This window comes from Podarcis raffonei, chromosome 2 (assembly GCF_027172205.1).
Source record: "Podarcis raffonei isolate rPodRaf1 chromosome 2, rPodRaf1.pri, whole genome shotgun sequence".
Classification (NCBI taxonomy): Eukaryota; Metazoa; Chordata; class Lepidosauria; order Squamata; family Lacertidae; genus Podarcis; species Podarcis raffonei.
In genome coordinates, this window is record NC_070603.1 from 7183610 (window position 1) to 7204786 (window position 21177).

A 21177-nucleotide genomic window follows, 5' to 3' on the forward strand; every position below is an offset into this window, starting at 1 on the left:
CGTTTTCGAACGCATTTAACTTCAGAAGCAATGTCTTCTCCATCGAGCCCTGGAAACGGACCCAGCAGCTTTACTTCCTGCTCAGCTGTCCTTCCGCCGATCGGGAGCAAAGACCGTACCAGCTCTCCCAGCCCTTCAAGGGGATCCAGCTCTGGGTTCAGGGCAGCTGGTTACTTTAGCAGCAGAAGTCTGGGTGGCATCAGCTCAAGAAGATCCAGAAGTTCCAGTGGTGGCTACCACTCCGCTAGATATGGATATGGCCATCGGGGAGTCGGCTATTCTGGCACTGGATTCAGTCACAGTCCTTATGGCTCATATGGGTTTAGGCGACCCGTTGCCAGCGGAACTGGGACGCCCTTCATCACTCCTGTGACTTGCAATGAGTCTCTGTTGCAACCTCTCAACCTGGAAATCAACTCTGCCGCCCAAGCGATGAAATGCCAGGAGAAGAACGAGCTCCAGTGCCTGAACAGCAAATTTGCCTGTTTCATTGACAAGGTGAGTTAAGAGGTCAGCATTCAATGCGATGCTTTGACCATGTATCTTTAAAGCCTGCTGTTCAATCATTGACATGCTATTTGCCCCAAAGCCCCTAAATTCCAACTGCATAAAAAATACTGGAAAGCAAACTGAAATAGGAAAATATGAACTTGTGCAAGGAAATGTCAGAGATGGGAGACTTTTGCTCACCAAAGACAGATGCCAGCTGCTTCCAATTCTCCTGTGAATGCAATGGCATCTTCAAGAGAGAACAGGCCCTTTCTCTGTCCCCCTCCCTTCCCAGTTGATACTAAACTAATCTGCATCTCTTGGACCAATGTGCAGATTGGAACTTGGTTGTCTTCTGGCTTCAACACTGCCCAATTGTTCCGATCCAGTTTTCTACACAAAAAAAGTTTTGGGATACATTAAAAAATGTGTATTTTATAAGAAAAGAATGTTTAGAGATGCATCTTTGGAGAGAAAATGTTTTTTAAATACATATTTAAATGTGGGTTTTCATGTGGCTATTGTGGGGCAGGGGGAGCATGTGGAAAGAGGGCAGGAGAGACTTCTGGTTGAACACATGGAAAAGTGTCATAAACCATGAAGGGACTGGTTTGCCCATCCTTACTCACTTTGAGAGCACATGGACAACAGCTGCTATTACACAGAAGAAGTGGCCAGTGTGAGATTCTCTTATACATTTTCGGACTTCGCTCCTCTCCAAGGTAGTAATGCAGTTAGGTAATCTTAGACTCTGAACCTAATGGCCTTGTGTCCTCTGCAACCGCTTTAGATGGCAACATGGAATACTTCACTTACTTTGAAATCTGGTAAGCCACCCCTGAGGCATTTGATGGCCCTCCTGCTCATTGCGTGACCAGGCGGCGACAGCCCCAGCCCCCAGGGATCATAAGCAAGGAATAAAGACTCTGACAACGTTATATGGAATTAAAATTAGGCCACAACTTTATTAAACTTCCGAATGTAGGAAGAACTTGGCTTAGGCCTTGGGTTTGTATCCCTCCCAGCCCCACAGCTGGGGGAACTGGGGCACATCAGGGTAAATGGGATATGGGGGGTGCTCTGCGAGATGTAAGTGTAGCAGGCAGCCCAGTCCATATCCACACACACAGGGTAGTTCACTGACAACCTTTCAGGGTATGGCTAGTGACACCCCTTTAAGAGGGGACCCTGGAATCGCAGCTGCAGGGGTGTGAGTCACCACTTCATGCCCCCCATTATAGGGAAGAAAAGACTAAAGGATTCCACCCAAGGCCATAACCGCCAAAGTTCTGACAAATTGCTACGGGGAAGACAAAACCTGCCAAAGCAGGAAAATTTCTTCCCAGTCTTTCAACAGCAACCAGTCATAGTCAGGGGTCCCTTTACCTTTACCTTTACCTTTACTTCGGGTTAAGAACTTAATTTGTTCTGGAGGTCTGTTCTTAACCTGAAACCATTCTTAACCTGAGGTACCACTTTAGCTAATGGGGCCTCCTGCTGCCGCCACGCCGCTGCTGCACGATTTCTGTTCTCATCCTGAGGCAAAGTTCTTAACCCGAGGTACTACTTCCAGGTTAGCGGAGTCTGTAACCTGAAGCATTTGTAACCCGAAGCGTTTGCAACCCAAGGTACCACTGTAGTCTCCAAACATCTGGAGGGCCAAGTTTGGCCATGCCTGGAGCAATGGACCAGTTGTCTGATTTATCATAAGGCTAAAGTTCCTATAGCTTATTTGCAGAAGGTTTGGGAGTTTTCTTTTTTCTTTTTCTACTAGATTCTGGTCTGTTTAGAGCTTATTGGATTTGCGGCGCTAGAAACCTTGTGGTGTGGAATCAAGTATGACCTGTGCTCACCTGAACTTTTTCAGCATCCCAATGCTAACAGAAAAATCCAGATTAGAAATTGTCCAGAAGAACAAGTGGGGAGAGCGGCGTAGCACTCATAGCGTGTTTGTGGGCTTCTAAGAGGTGTCTGGTTAGCCACTATGGAAACAGGATGCTGGGCTGAATGGGCTTTCAAGCCAATCAAGCAGTAGTCAGATAACTGTATGTGGTTGAAGACAAAGGGAGAATTCTGTTTGACCCAAGCTTTAACAGTGTGAAAATCGCAGGTCATTGGCTCTGTATTTGTGTGTAGATAGAGAATGCTGAAGGATGCAGAGTAAACATGAGGGAGAAGGTAGAAATTGGATTTTTCTTTCTCCTTATTTTGCTGAGATCATTTTGCATATTGCTCTTTGATTTTTATTTATTTTTTAATTGTAGGACTGTTCACAGCATACAATAAAAACAGTTTCAAAAGACCCAACAGTGGGTTCATTCAGTGGGACATATTGTGTTGCTTTTCCTTATTATAATGCTAGTTCTTCTCTCAGGTTTGGTAATGTTCCTTTCACACTTCAGTGCCTGTTGCATTATGGATCCGTGGTCTCTCCCCACCCCCTTACTTATATACCAGCATGTTGCATTAAATTTCACTCACACCAGTGACACACTACTCTCCCACAATTTCTGCACATGTGTGATTTTGTTTCCCCATGATCCTCGCCTGGAAACAGCTGTATGCTGGTATACTGCCCCAAATTTCACCACTTTCACAATTTTTCAGGTTAAGGGGGCTGCATAGGGATTCCCCCCCCCCGAATTATGTAACATAGTAAAGGTAAAGGGACCCCTGGCCAGTCGTGACCAACTCTGGGGTCGAGGTGCTCATCTCACTTTATTGGCCGAGGGAGCCAGCATACAGCTTCCGGGTATGTTGCCAGCATGACTAAGCCCCTTCTGGTGAACCACAGCAGCGCACGGAAACGCCGTTTACCCTCCCTCCCAGAGCGGTACCTATTTATCTACTTGCACTTTGAGGTGCTTTCGAACTGCTAGGTTGGCAGGAGCAGGGACCGAGCAATGGGAGCTCACCCCGTCGCGGGGATTCAAACCGCCGACCTTCTGATCGGCAAGTCCTAGGCTGTGTGGTTTAACCCACAGCGCCACCCGCGTCCCTCATGTAACATAGAAATGACCCCTAAACACGAGTTATATTCCATTAGCTCTCCAGAAGTAGCTTTTACATCATGTGAATGCTCCAGTATAATGTGGAATTTAACAGTTTGGCAAATGCTAGGGAATAGAATAAAACACTTCCAGCAGCAATTTAAAAACCTGCTGAAGCTGAACCACTGTCTTTTTGCCGGGTGGGGCACTTTTTTATTGCTGTTGTTGTTGAGAAAATTTGGGAGGGGGTGAATTGATTTTGGGGAGACATGGAAAAGAAATTAATGTTTTGGAGCTTGGTTTATTAGAACTTAATGTTTCAGGATTTGAATATTTTGATGGTTTAGTTTTGCAGAGGCTGGAAATTTGTGGTCTCAGCCAAATCACTTGTTCCCAAGTCTGACACATTTGCCTTCTGAAGCAGAAATGGTTGTGGGGATCAAGTGAGGCTTGGGAATAAGCCTCTTTATCTGCTTTGCATTCAGTTTGTTGTCTTGGGCAAGTCACATCTAGTCCAGTATCCTCCCTGAACAGTGAATTTGTAAGATGCTTTTGCAAACACATGAACTAAACCATTCAGTAATCCATTGTCACATCTATCAAAACTTATTTGTACTGTTGAATTTATCTTAATGCTACCACTGTTTTTAAATGAACACAATTTTCACCCATATATTCAGTAAGCATTTTCCAGTCTTCTTTAAACATACATTCTTCTTGTTCTCTTAATCTATATGTTAAATCTACACTGCCCACTTTTTGAAAGGAGAGATGGGTGCTCTGTGTATTCTCCTGTAATGCTTGGTCACGTACCCTATGCATTTGCAACAATACAACTTTACTTATTGTAAAAGCACAATAAGCCTCCAGTGTATTCTGCTTTGAGGAAACTAACCCTGCCAATGTTTATTTGAATTTTCCTTCTTTTCTTCCTTCCAGAGCACAAAATACTATTCCAGGCACTAATGTTTACACTTATATTGTACATGTAGTGGAATGTGCTTGGGAAATCAGACATAAGAAATAAAAATACAAAATGATTTTTTCCAGGATCACTCCATTAGCATGGCGCTTGCTGGCTGCAGACAGGAGCTAATGGATAGGCTTTGTGAATTTAAATGCCCCCTGTTCCTTTCTCAACTTAGAGGTAGTGCTCTTTCAGTGTCAATCTTCCTTACAGGGTTGTTGTAATGGATACAGGATCCATTGCAATGGCAGATAGGATAGTCCTCATGCAGAACTTTTCTGCAAAACTGATATGGGGGTTTCAGTCCCAGTGAAATCCCTTTGCATGTGTTTTCCTCCTTGTGAATACATCCAAATCAGCTACATGGGAGAAAGGCAAGGTCGGGGTGGCCCTCTATGTCACATGGTACAAAAAAGAGTGAAAACAATGCTCTCTGATACCATAATCTAGGGGTGATGACATTTTTCAGCTCAAGGGCCACATTCCTTTCTTGGCAACCTTCTGGGGGCCACCTGTCAGTGAAGGTTAGAGCAAAAGTGGGCAGAGCAAGGAATGGGAATTTTACTTTTGTGCCATAGCCTGGTTTATTCATGTCTCACATGCCCTTCTCTATCCTCTGCCGAGGCAAGCAAGCAGCATTATCAGAGTTCGAGAACATATTCCAGCTAGGCAAAAACATGCAATGGAAGTGCAAAGAAAGGCTGATGTGGCTCAGAATTGGATGTGGCTTGGGGGACTGTCAAGGGCCAGATAGGGAACTCCAGAAGGTCACATGTGGTCCACCCAGGACATGAGGATCCTCATCCCCAATCTATGCCCTTATAGACATTCTGTGTTGTACGGAGGCAGATCAGCAGAAGCATTTCTCTGCACATATATCTGCCTTCTCAACTGAAGTACATGTAGGAGCTTCCTGTGTCTGTATCACAGTTCACATGGGGACCAGTTCAAAGTGCATGGGGGTTTGGATGGTTGAACGTTCCAAAAAAGCATTCTTTCTCCAGTTTAGTTTCTTACATTGTTGTTTAGTCGTTTAGTTGTGTCCGACTGTTCGTGACCCCATGGACCAGAGCATGCCAGGCACTCCTGTCTTCCACTGCCTCCCGCAGTTTGGCCAAACTCATCCTGGTAGCTTCGAGAACACTGTCCAACCATCTCGTCCTCTGTTGTCCCCTTCTCCTTGTGCCTTCCATCTTTCCCAACATCACGGTCTTTTCCAGGGAATCTTCTCTTCTCATGAGGTGGCCAAAGTATTGGAGCCTCAGCTTCAGGATCTGTCCTTCCAGTGAGCACTCAGGGCTGATTTCCTTAAGAATGGATAGGTTTGATCTTCTTGCAGTCCATGGGACTCTCAAGAGTCTCCTCCAGCACCATAATTCAAAAGCATCAATTCTTCGGCGATCAGCCTTCTTTATGGTCCAGCTCTCACTTCCATACATCACTACTGGGAAAACCATAGCTTTGACTATACAGACCTTTGTTGGCAAGGTGATGTCTCTGCTTTTTAAGATGCTGTCTAGTTTCTTACATAGCATGTGAATAAATAACATGATCAACCAACACACCACCCTTTGGGTGTTTTTTTAATGGTCTCCCTTAAGCTGCTTTTGCTCTCCATTCAGGTCCGGTTCCTGGAGCAGCACAACCTGATGCTGAAGACCAAGTGGGACTTCTTGAAGGAGAAGAAGCGCCAGAAAAGCCACATGGAGCCCCTGTTTAGTGAATACATCAGTAGGCTGAGGAAGGAGCTGGAGTGCCTGGAATGGGAGAGGAATCAGCTGAAGGTCGAAATGAACAATTGGAGAGAAAGCATGGAAGGGAACAAGAAGAGGTGAACTCCAGGGCTGGGTTCAGCATTTTTCTTCTAAGTGGCCTGGTCTGAGGTGGGTCACAACAGCAGCATGACTGAATAACAGGGTTATTCTCTGCAGGTTATTCTCTGCATTAGGCCCACCATGTTTTCCTCAGTGAAGTGGTAAATCTTGGTTCAAGGTAGTTTGTTAAAGGTGCTGGGAACTGTAGCTCTGTGATGGTTGAACTACAGCTCCGAGGATTCTTTGTGGGAAGCCGTGTGGTGTGAGTTGCACTGCTTGGCAGCAGGTGGCCGTTGGCTCAATGCTCTCAATGCTCACATTGAGAACTCTTCAACTTTTTCAGACCTGGCACCCACCTTTAACCCAATCATGCACTGGGTGGTAAAAAGGTAATGAATCCCTGACAGTTAAGTCCAGTAGCAGATGACTCTGGGGTTACGGCACGCATCTCGCTTTACAGGCCGGGGGAGCCAGCATTTGTCCTCAGAAAGTTTTTCCGGGTCATGTGGCCAGCATGACTAAGCCGCTTCTGGCGCAATGGAACACCAAAACCAGAGCAGTGCACAGAAACGCCGTTTACCTTCCCACTGGAGCGGTACCTATTTATCTACTTGCACTTTTTGGTGTGCTTTCAAACTGCTAGGTTGAAAGGAGCAGGGACTGAGCAACGGGAGCTCATCCCATTATGTGGATTTGAACTGCTGACCTTCTGATTGGCAAGCCCAAGAGGCTCAGTGGTTTAGACCACAATGCCACCTGCGTCCCCGATGCACTGGGTGACCCAGTGCCAATAGGTATTTGTATGGGGACTGTGCTGCTGTTGCGATCCACATCAGACCAGGCCACAACCTGGTAGTGGGTCAGGATGACCAATGGCCCAAACTCCTGTCATTCATTCATTCATTCATTCATTCATTCATTTATTTCCCACTCTTCCCCAACTGGCTACATGGGCATATGCAACTGGCTACATTTTGTATATGCAGGGACCTTAGTATGATGGGGGCACCTTGAGTCATGTGAGCCATGGAGCCTGTGCCTAGAATATGAACCTGCCCAATACATTTTGCTGCCCGATGCAAAGGAATGATGGTAGCTTCCCGACACCACCGGCATTCTGTGTACACAAACCAGCCAGACAGGCAGTTGAATCTTATTTCAACATTGGTGATGGGACAGCTGGCTAGCTTAGATAGTACAGGGCAGATCACACAAAACTCACTGCTCTGTCTTCCAACAACTTCTTGCCACTCCTTGCCATTGCCACCACTCTGCCTAATGTTAGGGCCGGCTTTGATTGGGAAGTGGTCCAGCCTACCCATAAGTGGACTATTTCAACGAGACCCCAAGGCTTAACAAGTCACTATCGGGCTAGTCATTTGAGGACATAATGACCTTCTATTTAGAAAGGCCTTCCTTTCTTTGTGGTTCAACATGGTGATATTAATTATTAGTCAGTAACGCACAAAGTCTGTCTTTATAACCTCCCCAGGTTTGAGGAAGAATGCAGTCGAAGGACCTGTGCTGAAAACGAATATGTTGCACTTAAAAAGGCAAGTGATGGGCATATTTCTGCTAAAGACCTTGAGAGAATTATTGGTGGTTTGTTGGTATGGTATCAGAATGGATCAGATGTAGAGAAGAAGTATTGCAAGAATATGATCACTTTGTTCTGGAGAACAAATGCAGTGTAGTGACTTGACCAAAGTGTGGCCTTCCATGTGACGTGGGACTATAATTTCCATCATCTTTCCCCATCACCAATGCTGCCTGGGGCTGATGGTAATGGAGTCCAGCAACATCTAAAAGGCCTCAGGTTCTCCTTCCCTGGTCAAGGTGAAGACTCAAAAGACCTGGCTTGAAGCACTTCAAGCAGATCAGTATTTATTTATGTTTTATTGATTTTTAACAATATCTTCATGGATTAAAATCTGCTGATTTTATTATAGCTTTGCATGTTGTATACCAGCTAGATAAACCTTTTATGAAAGTGCAAATTATTCATAAATGTCCTGAACACAACCAGAACAATGAGGATAAGCAAGTGGATTTTTAATTATTTATTGACAAAGCACTCGGTTACATCAGCTTCTAACATGCAAGTGATGTACAACAATACTCCTCGCTCACTAGCTGTCTAGGCAACCCAGATAGTAGGAGCTGTGATGAAACTTTGCTTCAGCACTGTACCTTTTTGTCTTCTCCTAGGAAGTGGATTGTGTCTTCATGGACAAATCACAGAAAGAAGCCAAGGTGGAAACTTTAATGCAAGACATCTGCTTTTACAGAAATACATTTGAAGAGGTAACAAGGAATGTTTATATTTGATCATGCTGCTTGGTTGTCATCACAAAATGGTTCCCATGGTCCCATCTGGAAGGTCAGAGGCTCCCCTCCCCTCTTATTTAAGATGAAGGCTGTCATCCTAAGAGCCCCTGAAATAAGTGGAAATAAATGTACCCTTCTTGACTTGTACAGCTCAACTGATATGTACACAGGGTCATTGTCACACCTGAATGTGCACCTCAACTATTTGTGTACACAGGCACTCAGATTGTATACTTGTTGAATATTATGTGTGAATACCACTTTATGTAGACATAAACATGTTTAAGGTTTAGGTACAAGCATCTATTTTTTAGACTTAAAAAAACTTATCCCAAGTAAAATAATTTACTATCCAACTCAGGATTGTGACATTAAAAAAAGGAAATTCAAAAGCCACAGGCTGAATCTATTCCGTGTAATTCATAGGAAATATGTGAGTTGCAGTCATGCATCTCAGACACTTGTGTCACAGTGAAAATGGACAACAGCCGAGGCCTGGATGTGGGCTGCATCATTGAAGAGTTCCACCGTCGGTACGAAGACATTGCCTCCCGGAGTCGAGCCGAGGCTGAGGCTTGGTGCCAGTGCCAGGTTCATTGATCTGTCTTCTTGAACATCTCCATTATATATGTTTTGTGTGTGTGTATGTGTGTGTGTGTGTAGGTGTGTGTGTACCCCATACTAGCCATTATGACTATGCTCCACCTAAATAGCTGGAGACAGCAATGTTTCTCGATACCAGTTGCTGGAACACACAGGAGAGGGAGATGTGATCAAATCCTGCTTGTAGGTTTCCCAAAGGTTTTTGGTTGGCCATTGCGTGGTGATTCCCGCCTCCCCCCAATTGGAATAAATAAAGACACAGGACACCATTATTTTAGGTTAATGGGCAAAAATTGGCCACAGCTTTATTGGTTACAGGTAAGAGCGGTATTGGCTTTAGGCATTGGTCCTATCAGACTATCTGACTTCAGCCTGTTAGCATGAAAACCGGAAAGGCTTAACACCAACAGGGGGAGCCCTGGGATGCACATTGCTAGGAACTCCCCCAGGGGTCACCGCTCGGGGGGCGTGCTTTAGGCCCTGGCCTCCATAGGTATCAGACGAGGCAACGCCCCCCGGAATCCTTTACCGGATTACCCTTAAATATTTGAGGGAGGTGATGGCGCTCCTCCCCCCCCAAACACATCTACATAATAATACCCCTACCAATGCCTAACCCCCATAACCAAGAGATGTTGTGACGATTTGCTACGAGGTAGGCGAAAAAAACCAAATGGCCAATTTGCCAAGTGGAAAAAAATTCCTACCAGGCCCCTTAATGGCGACCAACAGAAGTCCATAGCAATGTCAGAAGGAAAACCTAAAGGGTGAGTGTGGGAAACCGAATCTGCAGCTGGGATGAAAAGGGGAGATCCTGGGGTCGCACCAGCCTTAAATGACCCAGGCCACGCCCCCAGAGCCAGCTGATTGGCTGGCTCTAGTGCTGACGCAGCCCGAGGATTCCCCTGGTCGCGTGGGGCTGCAGCCAGCCCCTCACGATTGTTGGGGGCGTGAGTCCGCAACACCACCTCCTCCTAATGTTGGAAGTGGCTTTGTGATGACAAGAGGATGCTGGACTAGATGGGCCAGCTCCTCCTCCTCCTCCTCCTCCTCCTCCTCCTCCTGGTTGCTTGTTGCATTTATATCCCCCCCTTTTCTCCAAGGTCTTCCCCACAATAAGACTGTGAGATAGGTTGGGCAGCGAGTCAGTGACTGGCCCAAGGTCACCCACTGAGCTTCATAGTTGAGTGGAGATTTGAACCCTGGCCACCCAGGTCCTAGTCTGACGCTTTAACCACTACACCACATTGGTGTATTAGTCACCTAGCAACAATAGTTTTCTGGGTGAACACAAAATAAGGCTGGAATCACCTGGTATGCATGCCTTGGGATGACCATCGAAAACAGCTCCCCTGTGTCAGCTTCTCCTCGTTGGCTCCATAATGCAGGACAGCCTTCCTCAGCCTGGTGCCCTCCAGATATTGTTAGACTCCAACTCCCTTCAGCCCTAGCCATGTGGTCAATAGTCAGGGACGATGGGAGCTGTAGTCGCAACAACAGCTACAGGGCCTCAGGTGGCAGGAAGCTGGGTGTAGAGCAGCCTTTCTCAACCTGTGGGTCCCCAGATGTTGTTGAACTACAACTCCCATCACCCCTAGCTAGCAAGGCCAGAGCTCAGGGATGAAGGGAGTTGTAGTCCAACAACATCTGGGGGCCCATAGGTTGAGAATCGCTGGTGTAGAGGAACACTTGCCTGTGATAGGTAGCATCTATAGCTCAGTGAGAGAGTATGCATTTGGCAAGCAGGTTCAACTTATCCATATGGCTTTCAGATGTATTGGTATTTTGCTCAGCCACATCACTTCTCTCCTTGCAGTACCAGGAGCTGAGGACAACAGCTGCCAAACACTGTGACAATCTACGCAATGTCAAGGATGAACTTGGTGAGCTGACTCGGATGGTTCACCGACTGCAGGCGGATATCTCAAATGTCAAATCCCAGGTGAGAATGACCAGTGGAGCTTGGCTGCAACAAGAACACCACTATTGTTGAGGAGTGTCATAACGGTGATGGAGCTAATATTAACAGTTCTTGTGGCTGATTAACACATTGTCATCTTAAGAAGGGGATATGTTATTCAAGACCCATTCTGCCTGTGTTGGAAGATGAGATAAGGTTTGTTTCATTATATGCAATCCTTAGTGAGTTGAATGTGTGCTCCAAATAATCCAGATGAGAACCATCTTGTTCCCTTTGATGTCCATTGGGTGGTACCTAATACATCCCTAAGTGCAAGGAGTTCCACTCTGCAATGGAACTCCCCCCTCTTCCCTCCTCCTTTGCCTCCTGAATCTGTGCCACTGGCCTGCGTGTAGAGTGGTGCAAGCCTGGGGAACAGCCACTCACAAGCTGTTCAAGAACTTTTCTCATGCCACCACCCATCTGATAGTCATGTGAAAACCAAAGGAGAATGGAGATTCATCTTAGACTGTTCATGCTACAGAACCTTGTTGCCGTGTGCTCTTTTCTTTGTCTCTCGCCTTCCCTCTGCGTCTTCTGTGCCGACAGCGCTGCAAACTGGAAGAGGAGGTAGCTGGAGCTGAGGAACGTGGGGAGATGGCGGTGAAGGATGCCAAATGCAAACTGGCAGGTCTGGAGGAGGCCCTGCACAAAGCCAAGCAGGACATGGCTTGCCAGCTACGGGAATATCAGGCCCTGATGAACCTCAAGTTGGCCCTGGATATTGAGATTGCCACCTACAGGAAACTCCTGGAAGGAGAGGAGTTCAGGTGAGACTCTTCCGGACCCATTTGAAAGTCTATTTTAGAAAAGCTCCCCCAGAAAAGCAAATGTCAAAGTTGCACTGCAATATTAAGTGTGTACATTTGTTGATTTGTATAATACAAATCAACCTATGGCATGCACAGATATGCAAACTGTACAGTTGTTGAATGTAACACGTGAATACCCTTATTGTGTTGTTTCTGAATTAATCTGCATAAAAAAGATCCGCACAGGAAATCTCCAGACGAATACATATGTGTAAACATGTTTTCTTTGCAAACATACATTCCTGTATCACTTTATTTCAAAATGCAGATCTCTAAATATATTTTATTTCAAACTATGCTTTTAAAAATGCACCTTGATGTGTGTGTTTTTTGGAGGGGCTGGGAACTGTATCACAAATAGGGATGAAGGTTATTTTTGTTTGGTCCACATTTTTAAGACTTAATTCACATCTCCCAGACTAATACTTGGCTTGAGATGTAATTAGTCTTCAGATCTCACACTTCTCCAAATTCTGTGATACAGTTTTCAGCTCAAAAACCAGGAGCTGTAGCACGGCAACATCTGGAGAGTCACAGGTTCCCCACCCCTGCCATATACTTACCGTATTTTTTGCTCCATAGGGCGCACCGGACCATAGGGCGCACCTAGTTTTTAGGGGGGGAAATAAAGTGGAAAAATTATTTCCCCTCCAGGTTTACGGATAGCTGCCTGAAGCCCAGGGAGCACAGCGGGAGTTGGCACTGCGCTCCCCGGGCTTCAGGCTGCAGGCTGCTATCCGCAAGCCTTCAGAGCCCGGCGGGAACTCCCGCCGTGCTCCAAAGGCTTGCGGATAGCTTCCTGAAGCCTGGAGAGCAAGAGGGGTCGGTGCGCACTGACCCCTCTCGCTCTCCAGGCTTCAGCAAAAGCCTGCATTCGCTCCATAGGACACACACACATTTCCCCTTCCTATTTTTTTTGGGGGGGGGGGAGTGCATCCTATAGAGTGAAAAATACGGTATGTTGTGGGGCAAGGGAGATTCCAATTCTTGCAGGCAGCTATCAGAAGGCAATGAGAGTGTTAGTCATGCACTGCACATATAAAGGTCCACAAGCAAATCAGTAATGATTCAAAATTCACTGGAAGACAGCTAGTTCTCCATCATTTATCCTCCTTTGTCATATGCAGCCGCAACAGAGAACCTGTTCTGTAGGCTACGCTTTCAGTCTATCTAAGATGGTAGCAACACACACACAAACACCTAGAATGTACACCTGGAATATGCCACAGAATCCCCAGAATCCTTTGCAATGTACAGAAGTTCCATAGCATAGATGCAGAGGTTCCTTGACATTTATTCATGTGCAAAGCACTTCGTAAAAAGTATAGAAGCAAACACAACAAAGTATATATGTTCTGCATGCATTTTTTCCTATGCACAAGTGATCAGAATAAAGGCGGGGAGAATGAATGTAACGTGACCTTGTGCCAAGCCAGATTCTCATTTTATTTTTCTTACATGCTTAAAAAACAACAAGCACACAATGAGAAAATTTAATACAGGAGGATTTAAACTCACCAATTCTACAAGCTAGAATATTTTCTGTTAAATGTGCCCCCAGGTGGTGACAGGTAGCATTCACAACATGAAGGACCTGGCTAGTTTGACTTTTCCCAGGCTTTTTCCCACCTGCAATTGGGTGGTGACTTTCTCATTGAGCTCCCATTGCTCTGTCCCAGCTCCTGCCAACCTAGCAGTTCAAAAGCATGCCAGGTGCCAGTAGATAAATAAATACTGCTGCGGCGGGAAGGTAAACGGCGTTTCCGTGCGCTCTGGTTTCCATCACTGTGTTCTGTTGTGCCAGAAGTGGGTAAGTCACGCTGGCCACATGACCCGGAAAGCTGTCTGTGGACAAACGCAGACTCCCTCAGCCTGAAAGCAAGATAAGCGCCACAACCCCATACAGTCATACCTCAGGTTGAATTAGCTTCAGGTTAAGTATTTTCGGGTTGCGCTCTGCGGCGACCGAGAAGTAACAGAGCACGTTACTCCCGGGTTTTGCCGCTTGCGCATGTGCAGATGCTCAAAATGACGTCACACACACACGCAGAAGTGGCGAATCGTGACCTGCACACGCGCAGATGCGCAGTCGAGGGTTACACTCTACTCATTATGCGAATGGGGCTCCGGAATGGATCCTGTTTGCATCCAGAGGTACCACGGTAGTCACCTTTGACTGGACATAACCGTGCAGTGATCCTTTACCTTTTACCTTTTCTCATTGAAAATTTACTGCTGTGGGTGCTGTTTAATGCTGGCCTTTCCAAGTCATTGTTTTTTCTGTATGTTGTCCCCCTATCTGGGTAGCTTGGATTGCTTCTTTAAAGGGCCATACCTAGACAGACAGACAGACAGTCAGTCAGTCAGACAGACAGACAGATGGATAGATAGACAGACAGACAGATGGGCAGATAGACACACACACAGATATATCTATATATATATGCATGTATACATGCACAACCTATTTCTAGCTATGAAATTGTTGGTGATTTAGGCCTAATATTCAGCTAATGAGATATTTCAATCTATTTAATTTCTTCTAGGATGGGCGATGGAGAATGTGCTGTGAACATCTGTAAGTACCTCCAAGAGATGCCTCCAGAAATGCCATTGCTAATTTATTCATTTCTTTCTGTTTTGGGTGGACCCTTTCTATATATCTCACCCTATGGTCCCTTCCTCCCCTTTCCCTCCCCAGCTGTGCAGAGGAGCCAGGGCGCTGTTGTGTGCAATCCTGACCACCACTGTGGACCTGGAAGAGGTGGGCACATTATGGCAAATGGAAGAGATCCCTGCAGCCCAGCAGGTTTCAAAAGAGGCATGGGTCCCTGTGGAGATGCGGGTCTCCCATGTGGAGACAGCCATACCCCTCCTCCCGAAGAATTTAGCACCCAGAGTGTGAAGAGCTCCAACGTTAAACATGTAGTAGCGGCTTCGCCTTGCGCATCAAGAGGTTAAATCTAGACTTTGGGTTTCTGCATGCCTGAAGTTGTTGATTCAGCATTTGTACCTTGACTCAGCAATTCTTGTACTTTTCCCAAGCAATCCTTGGGAACAGGTCCATCCACCTTTATTGGCTCCCTAATCTTATGTCACTTTCAATTCACAGTGAATTCTGAGTATCAACCAACTTCTGCATAACCAGGATAAAGACTGTTGCTATTTTTCTGGTCCCTTATTCTAAGATCAAACGGAGGTAAGGCAGGAGCCCCCAGGTGCTTTCCTCCAGCTCCAGTTAAACCCCTTGATCACCCAAAACACTGATTTTAAGAGGATGTTGTCATTTCAGGGTAACTGATTACGAAAGCAAGTTCCAACGCCTACAGTGAAAGGGAGGATTTATTTCATTTGGAAATGCTGTGTATTCTGATGATAAAAAAAATAAGTACGTGGCTTCCTGCTGAAAATATTGTGTTAAAGGTCTATTTCTTACCTGCAAATACCCAGACTTTGGCACCCTTTCTTGCTTCTCTCCTTCGGTTTTGTCCTGGGAAATTGCTTGTTTAGACAAACTTTGGGTGCTTCCAGACAGGGACTTAATATTGTAAATGATCATATATATGTATCTCAAATGGGTCATAGGTTAGCTTTTTTAAAAAACTTGCTGTATTTTCCCTGGAAGGGAGGTGAGGATATGGACTGATATTTTGATTCCAGCAATGTCTTGTCGATGCTACAAAACATTTTATGGCCCTGCAGTTTGATGCCATGGTTAACAGCCAGAGACATCTATCTTCTAAGAATTTATCTTGGGCTACAGTCCTGTACACATTTACCTTGGCAGGGACTGGGAGTAAGCCTCAATGAATTCAGTGGGGCTTGATTCTGAGTAGACATGCACAGAATTGCATTGCCAGCCCTTTTTAAATACCCAATCTAGGCACTGGTTTGCACAAAGCTGTGTGTTCATGCAAGCCAAGAATGTATAACCAAAACCGGTTTGCAAAAGAAGACAAAGTGCTTTCTGTGAATGATAGAGGTGAAGGTATTCAGACAGCCTACATGAGGCTGAATACACCAGCCTTTGGTGAATGAGAAAGGGAGTCGGGTTGCTTTTCAGCTGCTTGTGTATCTGCCAAATTATATCTCAGTGACAGAGCTTTAGCACTGCATGACTGCTAGCAGAGAATAGCCCAACAAGAAAGTGGAAACTGTTTTAGGTTTGGGCATGCCTTTTTCCGTCTGGTGGGTTGCTTTTTAAAAATGTGAACCTCTGCTTTTGTGTGTGTGCATGTGAACTTCTATTTTAAATAAATCAATTCAGCTAAGCAATGACTCCAGTCTGACTAGCTTTAACCATGCGGCAGAGATTGAATGAGCTACATTATGGGTAGCATTTTTCAGTTTTAAGACTGATAATCTACAGGCAGCTGGTTCCCATATGCACTTCTGTTATTTGATTGAATGATTACTTGCAAAAACATCACCTTAATGCAGGCATAGGCAAACTCTTCCCTCCAGGTGTTTTGGGACTACAACTCCCATCATCCCTAGCTAACAGGACCAGTGGTCAGGGATGATGGGAGTTGTAGTCCCAAAACATCTGGAGGGCAGAGTTTGCCTATGCCTGCCTTAATGACATTGCTTTCTAGTGGACTTAGTTTACGGGTCCACTGACAAGCATCATGCTGGGTAATTCCAAGATGCACACATGCATATATTGTCCAAGCTTGTGATGACCCTAGTCTACTCTCGCCATCCCTGTGTCCATTCCAATGTGGTGCTCCTCATTCAATGAATGGGTTCCCTCCCTCATCTGTGTCCTCTCTTTGTGTCATCCACCACACCACACCCTAGTGAGGGAAACAGCTTGGCACTGATACTGAGAAGGGTGTGTTTTTATCTCTGAACTGTAGGGTCATCAAGATGGGAAGGCTTTCCAACCATTCAAATGCTATCCTATACATAGCTCCAGGTCCACCCAGGAGGTAACGAGAGGTGACCACCTCAGGTGGCCAGATCCATAGGGACAGCAGATCCTGATGTAGATCTGCATTCCCCTCTTGTTCCTGTTGTAGATCTTCACTTACCCTTTCTTCTTTGGGGGAGGGGGGTGCCATTTTGTTGCTCGGCTTAGGTGCCAAAATGTTTTGGGCTAGCCCTCCATAGTTGAGACTTATCTCACAGCCTACAACCATGTACATAATGTAAAATATTAGGTTGGTACACTCAGCAAGTGGACAACATTGCATCATGTAATTCCAACTAGGGTAGCTTCAGTTACCACCTCTTCGGATGGCCCATCCCCACAATGGAATCACTTACTACTTTAAAACCAGCCCCCCAACATGACCCAGTTTCAAATGGCTTGTGTTCCATGTGTAACAACAGCAGAGCTAATCCAACTTCCTCTCCATCTTCCTGAGGCAATCCTGAACAACCTTGGGACCATGGGGATGCGTTGGGGAGGAGCATATTAGTTTTTCCTCTCCCTGCCATGGTCCTGATAAAAATCACATTTCAGAAGCTCCTTTCTGTATGTCAAGGGAAGCTCCTATTGGTCTCAAAGGAGGGAATGTTCCTTGGAATGCAAACTGTACCTTTGGATTGTCTATTCTTGTCAGAACTGTAGAAGGGAGAAAGTTAACTCTACCCCTTCTCCATCCCCACCAACCATAGTCTCAAGGCTGCTCAGACTTTCCCGAGGTTGCTTGCTGTTTACATAGCAAAAAATGAGCTCCTTATTTGCATTCACACACTTAATGTCACAGGCAAGCACAGGGATGAATTCATGCAATCTCACATGCATGTCCTACGCGCTAGGTCCAGCTTTTACATGAGTAATAGCAATCTGGAGTGCAGATATGAACCATCTCATCACAGAGCAAAGGTAGCAGATGGGTATGGCTAATATGGTGCTCTTCAGTTGTTTGTGTGACTCTTGTCAGCCCCAGGCAGCCTGGCCAATAGTCAAGGATGATGGGAGCTGGAGACTGACAACCTCTTAAGTGTTACATGTGCACTACATTAGGCCATGCCTAATGTGATGCTAGCAGCAGCCATATGTACCATATATTTGGGGGAATTTGCAAGTGAAACAGCTGGAATCCCAACCACCATGGCCAAGGTTCAAATAATTATTCTTCAGAAACATCTGGAGGACCAGATGTTCCCATCCCTGATCCGAAGAGGTGGGGTGGGGAGCTTGTATACTCCTCCCCAGTAATCATTGTATATTTTGAGTACACACACACACACACACACACACTCAACAGAAACCCAACTCTGATTGTACGGGCACCTTTTGGACTGCCCTGAGAAATAAATGATAGGCTGTATAGATTTTTATGGTGAACGTGTCATATCACAATTGCACTTCAATGGGATAAGTTAATGTCTTGAAATTGTGCAAGTATCATTGCAAAACTTTAAATAGGGCAGTATCATTTGCAACATCAACACCTCTAGCCATTGTTAGAAACTTGCTTGCTATCCCAGCAGTACTAAATTTCTGTGATGTATGAAGCATTCAGAGAAGTGCAACTTCACAATACTGTCCTCCAAGATGGAGAAAAAACAGTGGAAACTAAGAGGGTTTGCTCAAGATCACATGCATTAATAGTTAGGAGAGAGGTGCTACTATTATGCTTACGACTACATGAAAAATATAGGCACACAAGACCCCTATAAATTTTGCTGATGTTTAGGGATGGGAGACAGATTTGATTTTGTTTGCATTTTGATGAAAAACTACCCAATTCATGCTTCTCGAACCAATACACGAACCGAAACACAGCTACCCATCGAAATGCACACTTCTCTGAGTTTTACAAAGCAGTTCTCCAATGAAACAATGTGCATATATGTTAAGGAAAAGTGCACACAAGCATTGATGTAATTAGTAAAAATTACATTGCATTAGGGAACTTGCTTGAAAAAAATACGTGGATTAGGAGAAATGTGCTCTAGAGTGATGCCAATTTTTCACGAGCATTAAAATAAATAAATCCAAAGATGACTGTGGAAACAGAGAGAAGGAGAGAATTTAAGATTGGAAAAGGGAGATCCATCTGTCTCTAATAATGTTTCTTCCTTTTGCCTTAAAATCCCCGCAAAGCTTTTGTGTGCTTGAGTTTTGCTTTACCTGAAATTCAATGGCAATATTATTGAAACATTTTAAAGCTTTTTTGGAATTTCCTGTGGATGTCTTACTTTCTCAAATTGCCCATTACATGAAATTCACAGGCAACTCTAGCCCCTTGACCATAGCCATAGATGCAGTTCATGCACGGAGCAAAGAATGGGACTGTTGCACTAACCCCAACCCTGATGCCACGTAGCTGGCTCAGCGTCAGTACCTGGCCTCTGTGCTCTATGCATGTACAATTACTCATGTAGAGGGGCTTCACACTATCAGGAGGGCTGTGCAAAGGGGGGGGTCCCAACCACAGAAACATGTGAAGGGGCTTCTCTTCCCAACTAATCTAGAGATTAAAACACGGACGTCATTAGCGACTGCTCAGATAAAAACAGGTGCAAGTGAATATGTTATTTGATAATATATTATTATTTGATATACAAATAAGGAGAGACCTGAAAGCATCTTCCAGATGAAGGGACAGAATTGGCTTCGGGGTGTGTGCATCTTTCAAGGTCAATCTGACTTGGCATCCTTTAAACGGTGATGGGCTATTCCCTCTTGCAATTTAAAGGCTCTAATGCAATTAGATTAGGCACGTAGGAAGCAACCTTCTACGACGTCGTGCTGTTAGTCCATCTAGACCTGTATTGTCATGGCTCTCCAGGACCTAGGACTGAAAGGTCTTTCCCATAAGCTGAAACCTTATTCTTTTAACTGGAGATGCCAGGGATGGAACCTGAGACCTTCTGCATGCAAAGCAGGTGTTCTACTATGCTATGAAGACTGGGTCTTGAGAGTACACATACACAAACACAACCCAAGACGTTTTGCTGCTTGGAGTGGAGGATGAAAAGGCACCCACCCTATTCTACACACACACACAGACTGACAGACCGACCGTCATATCATACTTCGACACTGATGGCAGGGCAGGGCCCTTCAGCACCTGAGGGCAGCAGCCTAGCTTGTGGGGACAGAGGGCAGGCTGAATGTCATACTCTTCCAGCAGCGGATTATGGCCAGAGGGCTTAGGAGTATGGCAGGCGGGCAGCTACCACTTTACTACACACACACACACAGAGAGAGAGAGAGAGAGAGAGAGAGAGAGAGAGAGAGAGAGATCTGTTGGGACACAGAGATCACATGTACCCTCTGAGACAGTTCTACCCCACATCACTCTTTAGCCTGGGAAGGAGTAACTCCAAGAACTGGGCCTGGAGCCCACATGCTAGAGACCTCCTATGCCCCTTTCTGAAAGGCAAGTTCCCCTCACAGCTTAAATAATCCTGAAGGGGTAGGAGAATTTGGCTTCAGTGAAGCAGAACAAAAAGGTAAAGGTAAACATACCCCTGACCATTAGGTCCAGCCGTGGACGACTCTGAAGTTGCGGCGCTCATCTCACTTTACTGGCCAAGGGAGCCGACGTTTGTCCGCAGACAGTTTTACCGGGTCATGTGGCCAGCATGACTAAGCCGCTTCTGGAGAACCAGAGCAGCGCATGGAAACGCTGTTTACCTTCCTGCCAGAGTGGTACCTATTTATCTACTTGCACTTGACGTGCTTTTCGAACTGCTAGGTGGGCAGGAGCTGGGACCGAGCAATGGGAGCTCACTCCATTGCGGGGATTTGAACCGCCGACCTTCTGATCAGCAAGCCCTAGGCTCTGTGGTTTAGAGCACAGCACCACCCGCGTCCCTGAAGCAGAGCATAGGGTGGCCCATATTTAGACCCCAGGCTGAAGAGGAATGAGAGGCAGGAGGAAGTTAAATGCTACATACAGTAAGAGATGATACTAATACAGTGAAGGCAACATCTGTCAGCTACTTATTGGGGGTGAAGAGGGGTCTCCACTGAGGGTGACCCCATAAGTCTGCAGCATGATGTGTTGATGGCCGCAGTTTTCAGGGAGACTGTGTGAAACCCATGCCTGTCATTGCATTCCTAATTCTGTTTCCACGTCACAAAGACTCTGCTTCTTCAGCAGCTTAGAGAGATTTTGCAAAAGATCCCATTATGTTGCGCAGCAATGACTTTGCTACATCAAAGCAACCTTTCATCTCCAAGCAGCACGTCTGATAATTAAGCCTCCCAACATTTTTGGGTGTGGGTGGAGATCATAGAACCTTAGAG

At 45.6% G+C, this 21177-nt stretch overlaps 1 protein-coding gene across 1 annotated transcript; it reads left to right on the forward strand.

Annotated features, from left to right (window-relative positions):
- The first annotated feature begins 30 nt into the window (after positions 1 to 30).
- Positions 31 to 14924, forward strand: LOC128409645 (keratin, type II cuticular Hb5-like). Its single transcript, XM_053380209.1, has 9 exons — positions 31 to 498; positions 6069 to 6277; positions 7753 to 7813; positions 8469 to 8564; positions 9015 to 9179; positions 11008 to 11133; positions 11701 to 11921; positions 14510 to 14541; positions 14665 to 14924. The coding sequence occupies exons 1-9, from the start codon at positions 31 to 33 to the stop codon at positions 14922 to 14924; spliced, it is 1638 nt and encodes a 545-aa protein (XP_053236184.1).
- Positions 14925 to 21177: the final 6253 nt, after the last annotated feature.

What these genes read in the sequence shown, in the direction of transcription:
- LOC128409645 (XM_053380209.1), top strand. Translation starts at nt 31, where the DNA reads ATGTCTTCTCCATCGAGCCCTGGAAACGGACCCAGCAGCTTTACTTCC. An exon ending in TTGCCTGTTTCATTGACAAG is followed by an intron (nt 499 to 6,068) that starts GTGAGTTAAGAG and finishes CTCTCCATTCAG; the next exon opens with GTCCGGTTCCTGGAGCAGCA. An exon ending in CTGGAAGGAGAGGAGTTCAG is followed by an intron (nt 11,922 to 14,509) that starts GTGAGACTCTTC and finishes AATTTCTTCTAG; the next exon opens with GATGGGCGATGGAGAATGTG.